Below are 15915 nucleotides of genomic sequence, written 5' to 3'. Positions count from 1 at the left end.
TCAAACCCATATAGATCACTTTCTAATAAAAATATTTGTACTGCCTCGAGCTGATCTACATCGCAAATTCTAATGGAATTTCGTGGTTATATCGCTTTGCATTAAATTAATTTAAAACCTCTCGGCTGACAACTAACGATATCATTGTCAAGGCTTTTTATTGTTAAAGTAATTTCAGGCGGTAAAGTTGGAAATTGAATTTTTACCGAGCCTCCCTAAATGTACGTTACTTACAAGCAAAACTCTATCTACGACAGTTATTTAATGTGAAATAGAATCTCTAGAGAGGCTGTCGTAGTGTCTTCCTGCTCATTACTATTCGACTACTTCGGTGTAAATAAATAAAATTCCGCTTTTGCTGTACCCAAACCAAATGGAATTTCAGTGTACACGTCGCGATTCTATAGGCAATAACGTAAACCAAACTTGTCAAGAAAAGGCTTGTGATCGTAAATATTATGGAAGTTTAAAGTGTTACCTATATCATAGTGTTCAGATAATTTATGTAACTATAGCAAACTGTTTATTTAGTCATTATCATAATAACTTTGTTGGTTCATAAATTGTAAGCTTAATAAGTTACCATAAGATGTTATTGAACTCATTTAATTAGTGGTAATTAGCAATTTACTGCAACGAATGAAATCTTCTTTGCAAGTTCTTGATTTATGGACACCTGCTTCCAGTATTGTTGCATACTTAACTTAAACTTTTGAGTCTTAATAATTCAGTCTTGAACTATCAAGTATGTCAATTCATGTTTAGTTTGAGTTTAGTTACTTTTTAAAATCTGGTATTTTATTTGTTAATAGTGGCTGCTTTTATTAAATCATTGGCTTGGCCAACAGTTTCTGTTGGTAAGAAAAGCTTTTAACGGATTTTAGGGGACGTGGTGGTATTAAACTATATTTACCACACGTTAGAGAGCTCAGATGGTTTGATGTTTCTTTATGAATAATGAAATATGACCGAAACACATTTGGATATTTGCTTTGAATAATTTTCAGATATAAATGCGGTAAAATTGTCAGGCATGTCTCAACCAATATCTTTCGCAGAGATATTTTGTAGTAACAGGAGCTTGTTTAATGTTTTATTAAAAATAATGTTTAAACACCTGCAGAGACTTCTGGCACTTTTTAGAAGGTTGTCAGTAGCATTTAGAGGCTACTGGCACTTTTAATAGATCTAGAAGCATCTGACAATTTAAAACAGTTCATAAAAGGTGTAAGATATGTGCACAGTATGACACTTTTTAGAAGATTGTTCGTAGCATTTAGAGGTCTATGGTACTAAATGGTCTTAGAGGGCTCTGGCAAATTACAACAGTTCTGGGAAAGTTAAAGACATAGAGTGCTCTGTCACTTATACTTATATTGAAAACAGCGATTAGCGGTAATAAGGTTGTCAGAAGCTATCTGGCACTGTTATAAACTATCTGGCATTGCCAGAAACTATGTGTGCATTGTAAGAATCAATCTGACAATACCAGAAAAATGTACATGACCCCAGCCACCGTAGAAACTAACAAATTAGTGCAGCATACTTTCACAATATACCTACATTTTTACAGTATAAAATTCAAATTTATTTAAAAGTGAATACACTGGGAAACAATTTAAACCAAACTACTCTTTTAATATAAAATTTCAACTTTAATTTCAATTTAACGTAATAAGCATACAAAAAGGGTCACTTACCGTCCGTTTTTGGGTCCCACATTTGACACATATGAAGAACTGGCCGTAATCGAATCATCCGGTATTCGTCCCGACTCCATACCCAACGGTTGGTTGCAATGTCCTGCAACAACATCAAAAAGATACAAAAGTTATTACTTGTTTCGTAATTGATTAAATAATAACTGCCGTTGTCAGTGTTATTTCAAAATATATGGAGTAACAAACGCTGAAGCTCATTTGCAATTTGGCCGTATTTAATAAGTCCAATATTTTCCATTATCCGCTACTGTTTTATTTAATTTCAAAAGCGGGAATTGTTGATAAACCCGCCAATATTTAATATCCGCTCTAAAATATTCAATATTTAATTTGTAGGAATTATGATTAATTTCACCATTGACAACAGAACAACTGGCCAATATTTATAAGGGTTTCGCACACAGTCTGAAAATCATTATGACGGTCAATTCGATTATTGTTTTAAATTATTATTATTTTCTCCTTTCCAGTCTTCGTTATTTTATTATTCATTCCCCCATTATCGTATTTGTAATTAATTTTGTGCAGCTCTGCAAGAATTTTTCAGAACATCAATATTTTTAAAGCCTCTCATGTATAAACATGTGGCAGTGATTGAAGCTTTATTATCTAAAGCAAACCAGGCCCCAGGTGGCTGACTATTAAACCATATCAGAGCCTGAAACAATGATTATGGAGGGATTATGTTGCCAGATGTTGCACTGAAATGCGGTCAGGGGCGTCCCACTCCTCCAAACCGTATATAAGAGGACTTTTCGCAAGTGAACTTGCATCAATCGCAGCCCTTCAATGTGTTTTGACAAGAATAGATTTATTATAATGCCGAGAAATGTAAGATGTAACTAAAGCCTCTATTAGAGTTCAGAGGGGGACCAACAATGTTTTGGGGTGATTTCAACTTAAAGGACACTGATTAATGGCGAGACGATTTAATTTACGTTTGACTTAATTAGTATAATGGGAAACAAATCATTTTGTGTTTTTGTCCCTCGTTGGTTAATTAAGTTGAAGCCAAGGAATTATTATTGTGTCTTTTACGGTAGTTGTAACGGATTAACTAGTTTTTGCTTGTCTCGGATATTTTCCTTTAATTTAACTGTAAAAGATTCATTTCATACTTTGAGAATAGGCTATTTTTTGCTCTTATACAAATATTACTCTAGGACAGTTGATAGCCCATATCATATTTTGATCATTGTCTCCGTAGATTACTCGATTGTTGTTACACATTTTAATTAAGCTTCTAATTGTAGTATTTGGGGTATAAAATAATAAATTATATTCTTCATATCTAGAATATGATTCATATCCATCTATGATATGATCCATCTGCTCCCCTGCAACTTCTAACGTCTATTATGTTCGATCCGTGTCTGGTGTTTACCAATACGTGATCTATCTAATTTCTCGTGATACCATCGTTAGATATCCATCTATGTTTATGTATATCTATCTTCATGAGGAAATATTGTTGATTTTATCAATTGGTTATTAGAGACTACAAAGTCGATTAGCCTGGTTCCACTGTCAATAGAAAAACTAAGAAGAGGACCTGCACGTCATCCCCGACTAGCAATTTGGATTCCGGAGGACACTATCAACGGAACTCCAAGTCCTGAGGATGACCGAGTACATCACGGAAGAGTTCAACAGGAAAGGAGCGACAGGAGCCATGCTGCTAGACGTCTCCAAGGCATTCGACAGGGTTTGGCACAGAGGACTTCTAATCAAGATGTTGGATGCCGGCTTTTCAGTTGGCCTGGTAAAACTAATTCGATCTTTTCTTTCAGCTCGTCGCTTCCGAGTCAAAATGGTCAGCGTCTACTCAAGTTATAGGGAAATGACACTGCGATCATTGCCCGGAGCAGGAGCGGTCGACTCCTGACCCGATACCTGCAAGAGGAGACCACAGCATTGGAGAAAGAAACGCGGAGAAAACGCAGGCCATAATCTTCAAAAGAAGACCAAAGATGAGGATAGAAGGAAACGTCAGGTTAAAAGACATGGACATCGAGTGGCGCAACGAAGCGACGTACCTTGGGGTCAAGATGGACCAAAAACTGACATGGGAAAGCCACATAGAATACGCCAGACAGAAAGCCAGATCGACCAGAACAAAACTGTACCCCATGACAAGCAGGACATCGAAGCTGGCACTTCGTGAACTACGACCCGGAGCTAGAAGCACCCCACAAACGACCCCGATACCAGTTATTGGATAACGGGTAATTATTAATAAGCTTTTCTTTCTGTTTCAGATAGACAACAATTCAGTCAATATTCTTTACTAGGTATTTTAGGAGTGTGTGATTAATGAAATGACTCTGTCTCTATATTGAGTTTTTTTCCATAGATTTCCGGTCCGGAAACGTGCACTATTTGTAGTCAGCAGGCAATAATAACGGTCAGTGGCAATTTCAAAGTGGTAAACTACCCGCAATTTAAATGAAACAAGTTGAAGCTAAATGACGTCCACTTTAAAACGAACCCCGGCAAACCGAAACGGGTCTCTCGGAAGTATTCAATATATCACGTGCGCCCGTTCTCATCACGTAATACGAACGGCAAAGCCCGGGGCATATTAATTTAGGACTTTGTATGTATGTAAGGGTAAAACTACTCCCTCCCAGATCTAACTGAAAGGAAATCTTAGTTATATCTACAGGTGTACTAATTGGCTCCCGGCTTGGCAAAAAGCGATATCCTGGACATGTTTTCGCCCAGAACCCTAATAGATTAACTCCGTAGACGGGACCGGGGCAGTTAAGTGACAGATCCACTAAATTAGGACAAAACCAACGTCTGAAACGTAGCCTTGTCCCGACCAGGAGTTCTTGACACAGCGGAAACCGTACTATAACATTTATAATTGAAACTGTGCCGGCGTGATTAATTTTCTAGAGATAATATCGTTTTCGAGTGTCAAGTTTGCCTGACACCGAAGGGCCTTATTAACGTTAATTAGTTACGAATTTGGCTTTTCGCTTAACTAAGTTCACTTCACTAGGCTTTTCAAAGTCTCAATTCAAATTTCTTGCCATTTTGCAATGCAATCAGAAAGTGGCACATTTCTGGGAAATTTAAGCCTAAATAATAGACTACAGATAATGCAAGCCATCTGTATAAAAACTTAATATACAATATCTGGAATCGGAATATTTTTGAACCATAAGTGGAATTCTAACATGAATGGAAGCTTAGAGCTGCGCTGTCAAGTGTTATCAAAGAACTCTATTGTTTTTTCTTCTATTCTATAGATCTAAGACTATATATTTTTCAGTTCAGAGTTGCTGTAATCAAAAAAGAGTTAAACATCATAGTTAAATGCTTTTCTTTAAATTTTGACCTAAACACAACTCTAAAGTCATCAAATGCACCAAAGGCTCATTCTTCTTTGACCTTTTTAATTGTTTTGGTATCTAGTCTATAAAAGTTTATGACTATTTATAGGAGTAGTCAATCGATTTATAGTTTATGATCAAAATATTTGTATGAAGTGACCTGGGACAATCTTCCCTTCTTCTGTTATCATTTTATCCAAAAAAGAGACATAAACTGCAAAGGTCAGCACATATTCAGAAATAACAGATTTTAATAATTTTGATTTGAGTAGCAACATATGTTTTGTTGACCTTGTTTGTTTGTGAGTTTATATATTAATGAACTTTATAATATGAATCCGTTTCTTGATATTTAGAAATCTGGACAAAATGTTAATTCGGACTATCCCTGTGCATTTAATTATCCAGATGAGAAAGGTTACATTTGATTGTATTTTTGAAATGGGAAAGTTAGTTATTAACCTTTCTGAGACAATTTTCGGGGTGTCAGATGTATCTAAATTGATCTTAAATTTCAGATGCAGTAATCGAATGTTTCATGAATAATAGGGGAAGCGAATATTCAGTAGCAATTCAACTAACAGCTAAGCTGTAATGTATTTTGATTTAAAAGTTAATAAAAAGGAGTGGTTTGACCTGAGAATTTCTACGTTAAATTAAATTTTAGTTAAATCACAAAATAAACATTAAAATACAAAGCAAGCCAACAAACCTTTTTAACTTTAATTTCTGGAAATGATCCTGAAAATAGTTATTTCTATCTTTAAATTAACAGCATTTCATTTCCCTTGCACAAGAAAGCAGTTTAGAAGGAGATGAAACATTTTTAATTCCAATTTTTCGCTCGTTAACTTAATAATTATTTTGCAACAACGTTGTTTCACTTTTGTGTTTTTGTTGTTTTAACAAAAAGTAAGATTTTACCGGTCAGAATTAAAATTTTACTCCGGTTTTTTAGGAAACCACAAACTACCTACATTTGAATAAATCAACTACTCTAAAAAAACCGTTAAGCAAAGAAAATTGCAACGAAATTACTTTTAAGGTTGAAATTTCACCTCGTTAATGCCGAAACATAAAATTTCTATTATCTCGCAGGCATACACGCTGAGCTCTAAGAGAAATGAGTCGAGCTTCGAAATCGTTACTCTAAAGCTGAGGTAATACCGCGATAGTTTACTCTACCGTGACATTTATTCGGATTTATAATCACACCGGACCGAAAATAATCTTTATTCAATATTTATTAGTAATTTGTGTCCAGGGGATCGGCTGTTGAAAAATTATACTTTAGACAAGGTGTGTTTGTGAAAAAGTAGATTATTTTTGACCTCAAAGTAGAGAATAAGGATTTACAGAGTTTTAGTGATCAAATAAAAAAAATACTTGTGCTGATAAACAGGTGTGTGTTATGTTCTGATATTATTTTATTACTTTACCCACAATTGCAATTCGATTCAATTTACTGGTTATGACAATTTAAGCTTGCTGCCTTTCCTGGTTATTAAATAAATTGGCACGTGAATACAATTTATATTTTGTATATTTCAAACGTGCGTGTATATAGTATCCAATCTATATTATCTTTTGTTACATTTTTTTAAGTAAGTAAGTAAGTAATTTACAGAATAAACCAAATTAGATTATGATGACAAATTTTGTTTGGAAATCCTGCAATCCGCATTTCTGCTGGTTGTACTAAAGCTTTTGCTCATTGTACAGTACTAGTTTTAACTCATCAGTTCTGTCTTCCCGAAGAATTCCAGACATTTCTGCTATATCTCTTTGTTCCTAATCAACCATAAAGTAAATTTTACTGTCACATTTGGTTCATATGGTTTTGAATTGATCTGGGACATTTGTATGGATATGTAGAGTAGTTTTGTTTAGAGATTTAGAAGGGTTGCCTAGTTAAGACCCTATGAAACAAATACTCATGCTCGATGAAATCCCAAATACTCAATATAACCTATATCTTAATTTTTAAAGACCACAAAATATTCTGGCACTTATATGAAGTGTAGGTTATTCTTCGACGAGACTCTCTCAACCATTGCATTACATTCCAAAAACACACGGAAGCTTACCTTTTAGGCACTGAATTCTTGAATATTTTGTACTCTTTGGGAACGAGTCAACAGTTCCAGCTAGCAGCACAACATTGCAAATATTTCTGTCTGGAAGACAGTTGCCACAACTAAGTATCTTCTACGTTGAGTTTTGCTCAACACGTATTTCTTCTTCTTTATCACATTTGCAACTATTTTTGTTCTCTTCCAATTTGCACCATTTCTTATCAACAATCTGTCCACATCTACCTCCTTACAAACTTTAAGCACTAGTTGCCATTATCTCCAAAGCCATTCGTCCATATCTCGTTTTATCATTAGCTCTTTTCTTAATTTCCTCCAAATTCGCTGCCTTTGCTAATATATCGTTATTATCTCGTCTCTTTTATGCTCCCTCCCCTCAATACTCTCAAAGTATTCATCTTCAGCTTCTCCCCGTCCAGCTCCGGATATAGGATTCTCCAGTCGTTCGTCTAACTTATCTCACCAGTTTCTGGATATCATCTTTCCACCTCATTCTCGGCATCCTGGGTTCCTGTTAGTTGTTTTGGAGCTCCACCTAGTTGTCTTCCTGGTTCATCTACTCTCCTCACCCAATGGCCACCCCATTTTGATTTCAGCCTTTCCATCCTTTCTGCCACATCCAACACTTTTGTGTTTTGTCTGATCCGTTCGCTTGTCTTTTGGTCTTTTAGTCGTATGCCTAGCATTTTCCTCTCCATTTTTCTTTAAGTAATCCTTAAACATATTTTTCGAAAAATGCCAAAGTTATTTAATTGTTCATCACTGATGTTAACACCTCTTGGCCTCCCATTCCGATGTCTTCTTAAATCACTTACACCCTAATCTTCCAACTATTCTCTTCAAACGCTCTAACCGGCTGCTGCTACTGATCTGGTGATTAGACACACCAGAATTTCAAATGTGCTCTGCGTGAGATTATGCGCAAAGGACGTGAATATTTGAGTGTTTGGTTAGTGGACAAGGATACAGAAAAACCATTATGCGGCAAATGTATACAAAAATCAGAAAAAAGCCTAGTTAGGTAATGTGGCAAAAGAGGGAGAAAATTGATCTTCAGGTTCTCCTTTGTGTCCAGGGTAATATTACATACAGTACATGGTTGGTGTGAGCTCAAGTTCCTCAAGCCAATTTGTGTAAGTTTTTCAAGAAAACGAGACTTTTTTATGTAAAAGTCTGTGTTTATTAAGTAACGTAACGTAGACATTCATATGTATAAAGCAACTACGCCACTGTGTTGTGTGCTATTCAGCATGTCACTGTGTAACGGGGTGAACTAGAGAGCCGAACTTTATAAAGTGTAAATACGTTTACGTAAACGTCTAATCTTTTAAGTGAAACTGCAAAACTTAAAGTGATTACACGGTCTTATTTCAGTTCCTCGCAGATTAGAAGAGACTTCTACCCCGCACGGGCACTATATCGGCTCTGGCGGAATTGTTTCAAGCTCTAAAGTGGTTTGCTGTGAAAACTTTCGAGAAAACATCGTGTTTTTAAGTTTCGTCTCTTTGTCCAACCGCAATTTCTTTGCAACGTTGCATAAAACTGCTAAACTAGCTTAGAGGACAAAGAAACACTCTGGTAGACTAAATCGCTTAATTATGGGAGTAAAAACTAACCTCAAAACGCAATGTAATCAGTGAGATTGGTGTACAGCAATAACCGAGACAAATAGCGTAACAACTTGATTAATTACGAAAATTAGACCGATTCCGAAATATACACACGCACAAAATGCCAAAATTGCAACTATCGATCACGTGGGCCGGCAGTGACAACTGCATGAATAAAAAATGCTCGGCAGTTTCGCATGCGTTTACGTACTGATTATACAGTCACGACACAATCCCCAGGGTTAATGTTGTAACTGGTCAGATTGAGGGTAATTAAATTAAAAAGCCCTTTTATAAGTACCGGATGTTTTAAAAGGTAATTATTGTGTGGGTTGGTTTCCAGTTTATATGGAAAATTTACAGATTCAGGTTTAGGAAAGACAGGAATAACATCCACGTATGAAGGTAGTCTAGGAATAGTTAACCAACGTAGTGACGTAGAGAAAAGACAAATTTTAGTTTTAGTATAAATTAAACTGACTAAATTATTACTGAAATAATAATACATTTCTTTATGTTTCACCTATACTTTATGAACAAATAATACCTTGGAAACGGTGTAGATTATAGCGTTCATAACGTCCTGAAACCTTTTTTCATATTAGCAATGGAATTTTTTATCTTCCATGCCATAAAAACTACGTATTTCCTATCCTAGGATGCTCTTGCCATTTAGGTAATACATTTTCGTTACCTTTTCCTGCATTTTCTTTCATCAGGCCAAAACCGCTCCCTCGGGCTGTCTAATGCCCTTGGTACATAAATAGCTATTCTTTCTTAGTAGCTCTAGGCTGACTGCACGATCATTCTTCATTCTTCTTTTTCTTGCATCAATTCAAGATCGTATTTATATTCCCATCGCTCTCAGATCTGCCACGATGTTGTCCCTCCATCTGATACGTGGTCTTACCAGGGTAAGACCATCTTCGTTAGTATCTTCGTTCTTCCGATCTGAACGAAATTCTGATTTCAGACTATTTTGATTCTGGTTCTTCTGAGAGTCTGGTTGTCGGTGTACATATCCAGCTCATCTCAATCGTCCGGCCTTATATAGTCACTTTGATAATATCTGGCTGTCAACACTTTCACGGAGATGGGATACACATCTGACTGTTTTACGTTGGTAAAACTAGAAATTAAAACAATTTCCAATAAAACAATTTCTTCAGTTTATTCAATTCAAAATCTAGTTTAAGTTTACTATGAAAATACTCCCCATGGGCTTCAGAACAAGTTATTCGTTATTATATCATACGACTTTGCATTTCGAGGAAATGAAGAAGTCAACTGTCTGACTGAATTATTTAAAGAAGAAAAACTGACCGATGGATCCCTAAGTAAGATAATTGAATCTAATCCCTGATTTACTATCTGGTGTTTTGATGCATCAAAATTATTTCTTTCAGAAAAATTTGGGTTTTTGTATGTTTCTATGCTAATTGATAATGACAGTAGTGTATCAGTAGTGATACCACAAAAGCCCAGAATCTAATTAAACATAAATGCGTCTACTTTAAAATGCAAAAATGTAGTCTTCACTTTTGTATTTTGTAAAGAAGTAGCACAAACAAAAAGGAATATATGTACGGTTTGAATCAAAGTGGAATTAAAATTTCAAACCAATCTTTAACTGAAAATTTCCCAAGAGATCCCATTTGCTTATAAGTAAATACACCAACCTGCTTCAGTTATAGTCGGATTTCGGCACGATTAAAAATACAGCGGTTATATAACAGCTCGTAAGAATTCCATCAACCGAAATCCAGCAGTCTTAAATCATGCAAGAGTTTCTCGAAACCGCACATGAGTCAGTTATAAATTTTTAGTGGATCAAGGATGGGGAAACAAGAAAATTAACCTTTAATAAGTTCGTTTCGTTTGCATAGTTTAATTTGGTTTCAATTATTTTCCGTTCGTTTCTGTTTTGTGGAGATAACGCCATTCCGGCATCGAATGTATCGTCATATCCAAATAACTTATCGACCTCTTATAGAATAAAAAAGTCCTGACGGATATTAATGGTTCGAGTGCACGCTAGCAGACGACAAAAGCCGGGGGTGAGTTTTTTCCGAGCCCTTTTTTATTATTTTTGGGAATTGATTCGGGTCAAAGGGTCTAGCTGGTAATTAATATCGGTCAGGCGGTTAATTACCGTTGATAATCGGTGAGATTTGTTTGCATTCATCCTGTTGTCTTTTGTTATCATGAAAACAAAGGAATCGTCAAACTAAGGTATAACCATGAACTTTCCATTAAATATGTCCATAATTTTGTGGGGAGGGAGTTCAGCCAGAATTACTCAAGAACAACGCGAGTAAATATTGTTTTTTGTTATTAAATTCTAGTTTTCTACCAAGTGCTTTGATTCTACCCCTGACATCTCGGTAAAACCGTTTATTTCAGTAATAAACGTACGTCTCGTTTAACAAAAGTTTTTTTGGACCCTAAAAAGGTTCACAAGTTAAACGTGACAATACATCTTCCTGTATCAAACATAATTTACCATAAATTACATTCTGCTTATATTTTCGAGAACTAACTTACTTTGCGAAGCAGAAAATTTAGTGCAGCTCCAAGTAAACAATAGTCTTGCAGGAAATTGCATTCGGTCCGCCAGAAGGTTATTACGCGAACCAAAGTTGTGGAAGAACTAGCTCAAATCAACTGGAAAGGTCCAATCGAAACAGCAACAAAGGCGCCCTCAATTGACTTTTGATTAATACAAGACTTGTGCTATGAATAGGATCTCCCAAAATCTATTTGACCATCAAGGAACAAACCCAACACTAATAATTGATAGTTAAAGTCGGCTCCTGTAATTAGGCAACGAATGGAAACGTTTCCGCCCAGTCAGTTCTTAATTGAAAATGCACATTGGCTAATGGGTCGAGAACACACATACATACAATCAAGGGCTTTTCCTATTGTTACGCTTATGCCGGGTTACCGTAAATGTGTTAAACGGCTTCTCCAGGGCTTTGTATATGTAACCGATTCCATAAGTTTACTGGTCCTTGCTTTAATGGTTGATGTTCGACTTGTGATGAGAAAAGTTTCTGTCCTAGGAAAAAGGTAGAAAATAGGTCATTTAAGTATTAGTTATATTTGGTTTTTCTTTCTAGAATAGTTAGATGTGATCCGATATTTCCAACTTTGTACCTAGTGAGCAGGACAGTTGTTTTTATTAGGATCAGTCCTTGAAGCAGAAATGGATTTTTTTTTAGGATTTTCAAATACTTACACACAGTTAGAGCAGTTACATCAGTTAGTGAAAATATATTACCAATACGAAATTGAACTTCCTACTCTCAAAGCAAGAACTAGGTTATTGAATACAAGTGAACAATTCGAGTTTTTCCTGTTATAGATAATTGCAATACGGTTCAACCTGCAAAGGCCATTGCTCACGAACAAAGAGTATTCAGGAAGTCACAGCTTCCTGGAACAAATATTTGAAAAATCAATCGTATCGGTGCAACTGAATACGTTAGAGTAACCGTATTGGAACCCTTTAAGGAAAAACTTTGAAGCATTTTTCTCTTTGTCACACAATAGCTCCATTATTTGAAATTTGCCCTTTTTGATGTGTATTGCGTAAAGAGAAATGGTTACTGTTTCCTACGTTGCGTATATATCCTCAACTGGTCTAATTTTTCAGAAAAAAACGACTTTTTAAGGCAATTTCTTTGGTTACGAATTTCCTTTTCGGTTTTATACGGACCCAATTCGTCGACTTGATAAAAGCCATTTTCTCCCCTGATTGTGACGCGAAAATTCGGGTTTTCTTAACAAGAATCGGACGGCAAGTAGTAAAACGTTTTTACTCGTCGTCTGCTGGGGTTTCTCAGGCTAAACTCCCTCGATTAAATCAGTGCTCACTGTTAAAGCAAAGTCCACGGTGAAAACTGCAAAGCTTTTACGAGCCAAACTTAGTTTTATCTTAACCTGACAATTCGTTTGTTTCCTGATGAGAAAAGACGACTACGCGATGAGTGCAAAAGTGGTAATTATACCATACGTTGATAAACAGCAACTCAAAGAAAACAATAATATAATGGAAGAATTTAGTTTTGCCAAAAACAATGCGAGAGTTGAATTTTTGTTAGTTGAAGACACTTTACTAGGTCACAAAATTAAACTTCAATCAGTTTAGATGAAGCTTGCTCTCAAAAACATAACTTTTACACAGCTCCTGAGAAAAGATACGGTGGCTACTCTGGCAAATTAAGCATAAAAAGTCCACAATAAACCTACTTACTCTGTTAATAATTAAGTTAGGTTAGGTGACAATAAAACTAGAGAAGCATAAAAGCATCGACCTTGTACAACACGATACTAAGAGAAAGAAGAAAGCTCTAAGATAAACATTGGAGAGTGGTTTTGCTGCAGCAACAACACTTTATTTAGAGCCGCAGTCTCAAAATTACAGAAGGTTTTTGATGGTTGCCAATATCCGAAATGGCAACCACACCTAAAGAAGAAGACCATTGCCATTTAATTTTGATGAGGCACTTGTACGTAAAAATGCTTCTTACTTGGTAAGTAATACACTATATTACACAGCAGTGTTCTTTAGCTACTTATGATGGAAACAAACACCCATCAGGCCTGTAAAAAGTTTCAGAGTGCGGTTAAAGTGGGTTCTTGAGACGTACTTCATTTGAGTAGTTCTCAAACTTTTCCATTCGCTTGATTAAATTAAGGCACTTAACAAGTAAAAAGAATATTTGGTTCCGTTAGTTTAAGAAAAGTGTGTTCGCTGACTTGGACGAGAACAACGTTCATCATTTTCTAAAGACCTGTCAGAGACGTAAAGTATCATAATCGCGTGGTAAATTTATTTGGTCGCTTTGCAACGTATCGTTGCAGCAAAAAAGGCGAAAAAACGGGTGGTTTAGATATGCGAAACGACGACTGAGTGCATTATAAATTTAGAAGCGAACAAGATAGAGAAAGAAGAAGGCGTAGAGAGCAAATTGAGCCTCGAATTTCAACCAGAGGCGCGGAGAATGTTTTATTTTAATTGTGGACACGGTTCGGAAATTTAGAGCTGATTTTTCTGCGCCCTGCCCCGTCGAGAAAATAGAGCGTCGAAGTTTTCTAGACCGGATTCACTAAAAGGTACTTATAAAATCGATTCCAGTCCGGGTTAAATTGAGTTTTCAAAGGTTTGGGCTAAATCAAATTTTATACGTCGAAGCCTTCGACACGAGAACGTTCACACAGCTAGTTTGGGTGGAGGGATGACGGCTATTTGTTGGAAAGCGATAAATATTTGCGCTATCCCACGGAAATATTTTTGAAGGCAAAAATAAAATATAGTAAAAAGGCGACGTTTCGGATTCGTGGATCAGCGGTTTTGCGAAAACAAATCGGAATAAAGATACGCTCGTAAATATAAAACTACCTACACCCCCAAAAACTTTATATATCGTCTCGTGACATTTCTATGGCCGATATTGGCCCTAACATGTGCTACATTTATGCCGTTCCGCCGGAGGGAAATCTTATTTGATTTATGTTTTTACGGTTTTAAAATTACTGGGGAGTCTGGATTTGAATAACAGAGGCGTAGCCGCCACCTCTAAAGCTAAAAAACTATCCAGGAAATGCGATTGCTCGTTTCTAAACGTTTGCCATCCGAAAAGAACCCTCTCAACTATTTCTAATTATGCATTTCAAACCGGGCAAAGTGGGAAAAGGTCAGATTACACCTCAGCGCAGTAATTTATTATTCAGAGTTGTGAAATTTTCTCTAAAATAAATTTCCCCACTATCCTATCCGTCTTTTAAACGCGACGTCTAGTCTACTTAGAGATTTTCCTAATACAACTTCATACTGGAACTACGAAAGCTTTCATGGTTGAAAGTTACATAAATGAGCTGCATTTTATATTGCTAATAAAATTTTTCGTTAAATATAAACAAACGCATATTTGGGAAGACCATTCACTGCAAAGGATACTTTGGGGTCTCGTTATGCCAGGCGTTGTTCTAAAATTTATGTCACTTTATTTGGGATGTAATCCCACAACGGTCTAGCTCCAGATATAATGGAATGGATGGTTCATTCAAATTGCAGACTAAAAATGTGCCTACTAAACTGTTACACAATAATAATATTAATAAGTTACATGATCACATTTAAAATGTTTGAATAATAAACTTACTGTTAATAAATAATCCTTTGGCTTGTTTAAACACTCATTTGTCTTTCCTATTAAACTGATGCAACAAACTGATTGAATTTTGACCAAAAATTTCACGTAGAACTGCAGTTTTATTGGATGGAAAAAAACAGAATATTCTGGCTTTGTGACAGTAATGTAAGTACAATGAAACATTTGAACTAAACATAACAATCTACGAGTGTCAGGTGTCTAAGTATCCTGTTCACCACAACTGATGAATCAAAAAGAAACATACGATTTTTAGAAATTCTTCTACTAGTGAAGACTTCGGAAATTAATGGTAAGGATATAGACTAATCTTAAACCTATATCTCCAACAAAAAGCAACACTGCGACTCTCAAACGAACATTTGCAATCGGAAAGGGAGTTTGGCAGGGATGCATACTATCACCGACATTGTTCAACATATATGGAAAGTTGGATGAATCAAAAGGCGGTATTGCGGTAAACGGTCAATTCATTAATAATATTGGATATGCAGATGACACTGTACTGCTGGCAGATAGTGCGGAGGGTCTCCAGATATTGATAGTTGTAGAAGCAAGCAATACGGACTAAAACTGAACTCTTGAACGACTAAAATAGTGATTATCAGTAAGAACGTAAGTAAGTAAGTAAACGCTTATTTTACGATACACCACTGGAAATAATGAAACAAATATACAATTTTCTTCTTCTTGTTCAGCCTTCTTTCATACGTTTTTGGATATAGGCCTCTCCGTATCTCTTCCACTTCTGTCGGTCTTGTGCAATCCGTAACCAGCTTTGTCAGTACTACTTTTTTTTAGAGAACACCGAGTATCTAGAGTGATAGTTACGACAATTTTTATAATAGTTTAAACTAAATACAAACCTAAACACCTTACAATGTAAACATAACTGTTGTATCAATATTCAATCGGAGGGTTGGAGATGCTTAATAGTAGATCGGATCCCATTGCATGCCGCCAAACGACCT

At 35.9% G+C, this 15915-nt stretch overlaps 1 protein-coding gene across 3 annotated transcripts in view; it reads right to left on the bottom strand.

The window, feature by feature from the left end:
• LOC145731652 (discoidin domain-containing receptor 2-like) overlaps positions 1 to 15915 on the bottom strand; it is a 53662-nt gene that overhangs the window by 22782 nt on the left and 14965 nt on the right. For all 3 annotated transcript variants that reach the window (XM_081983534.1, XM_081983535.1, XM_081983536.1), the window contains exon 3: positions 1701 to 1803. In XM_081983534.1, coding sequence (XP_081839660.1) covers positions 1701 to 1803 — 103 coding nt within the window. The remainder of the gene's footprint in view (positions 1 to 1700; positions 1804 to 15915) is intronic.

The sequence above is a fragment of the Ips typographus genome, linkage group LG7 (assembly GCF_016097725.1).
Source record: "Ips typographus isolate SLU linkage group LG7, UJ_Ityp_2.0, whole genome shotgun sequence".
Classification (NCBI taxonomy): Eukaryota; Metazoa; Arthropoda; class Insecta; order Coleoptera; family Curculionidae; genus Ips; species Ips typographus.
Note: the sequence above shows the minus strand (reverse complement) of the source record. Positions and strands in the feature narration are given on the sequence as shown.